Source organism: Orbicella franksi, chromosome 8 (genome assembly GCF_964199315.1).
Source record: "Orbicella franksi chromosome 8, jaOrbFran1.1, whole genome shotgun sequence".
Classification (NCBI taxonomy): domain Eukaryota; kingdom Metazoa; phylum Cnidaria; class Anthozoa; order Scleractinia; family Merulinidae; genus Orbicella; species Orbicella franksi.
Window position 1 is genome coordinate 20,091,155 of NC_138152.1, and position 2,399 is coordinate 20,093,553.

Here is a 2,399-nt window from a genome sequence, read left to right on the forward strand (position 1 = left end):
CAGTCTTCAATGGCGGATCCAGACCTTGAAATAATCGGGGGGGGGGGGGGGCGGGGGGAGGGTGCTGCTTGCCCTACCGGCTCTTCTTCCTTCTGCGATTCTTTTTCTTCTCTTTTTTATACCCAAAATAAGGGGGGTGCGGCTCCCACGGGTCCCTCACCTAGATTTGCCACTGGTCTTTCCTGTGCACACTAGCACTAACAATAGCTTTCTCTCTGTCGTAGACAATGTTGCTGCCAGTTGTCGAGCTATCTATGTATCAAAAAGTACCCTTAGTACAGGCTCTTAAATTGCTTTCTCTTTCCAAACGTAATTCATGAAGTCACGTGAAACTTCATACTAAAAATACCTGCAGTGAAACAGCAAACAGTGACGAACGATAATGAATCACTTCATGATATCGGCTTCAGAGCCGACACCGAGCCAGCTGTGCTTGATTAGAATGTAAGAGCTTTCTTTTTTTGGCTGCAAACAAGGTAAATACGATTATATAGGGTATAGCGTTCTCTGGTAAAAGGTATTCAAAAACATAAGATTAAATTTAGATTAAATTTGTGATAATATCCTATATTATCATGATCAATCCTGGAAACGGATCCGCGATATTTTTAAGGTAAATACGGTCAGAACCTCTGAAAGGAACTAAGGCGAAATATCATTACTTTAAAACGTGACAGGTAGGTGCTCTAAGAGGAAAGGGAGGGTTAATAGCCCTTGCGGATGTCCGCGCTAAATACCTACTTCACAAAGGTTATGATTTAATACGCATCACATCAACAGTTCTCATCACCGTTCAAAGCTTTATTAGAGTGTATAACCTCTGTGGAGAATTAAGTTCAAGAAATGCAGAACCAATCTGAAGACTCGACGATTTTCCATTCGAGAGATAAGTTGACTGTGGCTATCGAAGGAGGGCTTATGTTGCTAATGAACCTCACTGCGCTAACAGGCAATTTTCTCCTGTGTTGGGTTATTTTCAAGAAAAAGCGTTTCCACACAACCACGAACATATTCATTGTGTCCATTGCCATGTGTTATCTATTTGCTTCTTGCCTTGTCATGCCATTTACTGCTGGCGCTCTGCTGGCAGGGAGGTGGCCCTTTGGAAACGTTTCTTGCGACATTCAAGGATTCGTATTCTTCATTTTAACTTGGGTATCGTTACAGACCCTGACAGTCCTGGCGGCGAGTCGATGTTATAGAGTCGCCAATTTGCCTTTCTACAGCAAATGGTTTACTGTCAACCGATCCTTTGGAATGATTATAACAATCTGGGTACTTGTTGTTGTCGTGTTGATTGTTCCTATGACATTTGGCACAGCAACGTTTGAATTTCATCCACAAAGATCACTCTGTTCCATGCCATCGAGCAAGCAAAACCAAACCGTAAACATAACTAATACTGTGATAACATTAGCATTCTATTTAACACTGACAGTTATTTCAATGGTCGCAATGTGCGCTATCAGAAGACATGAAGCCTTCACTCGTTCATCTACTCTGCTCAAAAGAAGTCAAAGAAGAAGTGTGATCGACTTGAAAGCCATTGCAGAAGAAAGAAAAACGAATAAAATTTTATTAGCTCTAATAACGGAAGTTCTGCTTCTATGGCTGCCTGCTATAATAATCAAGATGTTGGAATTCCCAGCACAGTCAGTGAGCTCTCCACGCCAGATTCAACTGGCTTCCACATTTCTTTGGTTTGTTGTTCCTGTTCTTCATCCCATCACATACGGCGTTTTATCCAGACCATTTGCCAAAGAAGTTACAAGAGTTCTTCCAAGATCAAGTTTACGCCGAAATAAAGTACATGCCGAACATGCCATCTAAAGTTCATCTAACCATGACTCCATACGCGTTCTTAGTGAGTGGTCTGGGAGAGACCTATCTTGAAGTGTAGCACAGTGTAGTTTTAAAACAGTTATTCATGTAAGGTATCGAGTTGTTGTTATAACTTTTAGAAATGTAATCATATTTAGAAATATAAAACGATTTGTTTCCTTTAAATTCGACAAACATGGAAAATAGGATACACTATCAAAATTTTGAGCTACCTTTCCCACCATTCAATTGCTTCTTGAATATGAGGTAACATTGTGAGCGCAAATCCTCGTTGAATCAGAAGAACTGTACTCCTGATATGCCGCAAATACATTTATGATATAATGCGGTACGTGTATATTAAAATCCTATATCTAGCTACTGCACACTCAAGGATATTTTTAAACCTTTAATAAGAGGTGACAAAGCTTTCCAAATTTGTCGATTTGACTGCTACTTTATCTAGACCCTATACCCGGGGGGGGGGGGGATGGTTACCGCCTTATGTGGAATATATAGGTATGTGCGGCCCCAAAGGGTATGGCTTTTCAGCCGTTTTGGTCATAAATAGGGTGACG

At 40.9% G+C, this 2,399-nt stretch overlaps 1 protein-coding gene across 1 annotated transcript; it reads left to right on the plus strand.

Annotated features, from left to right (window-relative positions):
- Window positions 1–556: 556 nt before the first annotated feature.
- Window positions 557–1,967, plus strand: LOC145495072 (D(1B) dopamine receptor-like). The gene has a single exon (XM_081474647.1). The coding sequence runs from the start codon at window positions 844–846 to the stop codon at window positions 1,828–1,830; it is 987 nt and encodes a 328-aa protein (XP_081330773.1). The 5' UTR covers window positions 557–843; the 3' UTR covers window positions 1,831–1,967.
- Window positions 1,968–2,399: the final 432 nt, after the last annotated feature.

Coding starts and splice junctions, on each gene's coding strand:
- LOC145495072 (XM_081474647.1), top strand. CDS start 844: ATGCAGAACCAATCTGAAGACTCGACGATTTTCCATTCGAGAGATAAG.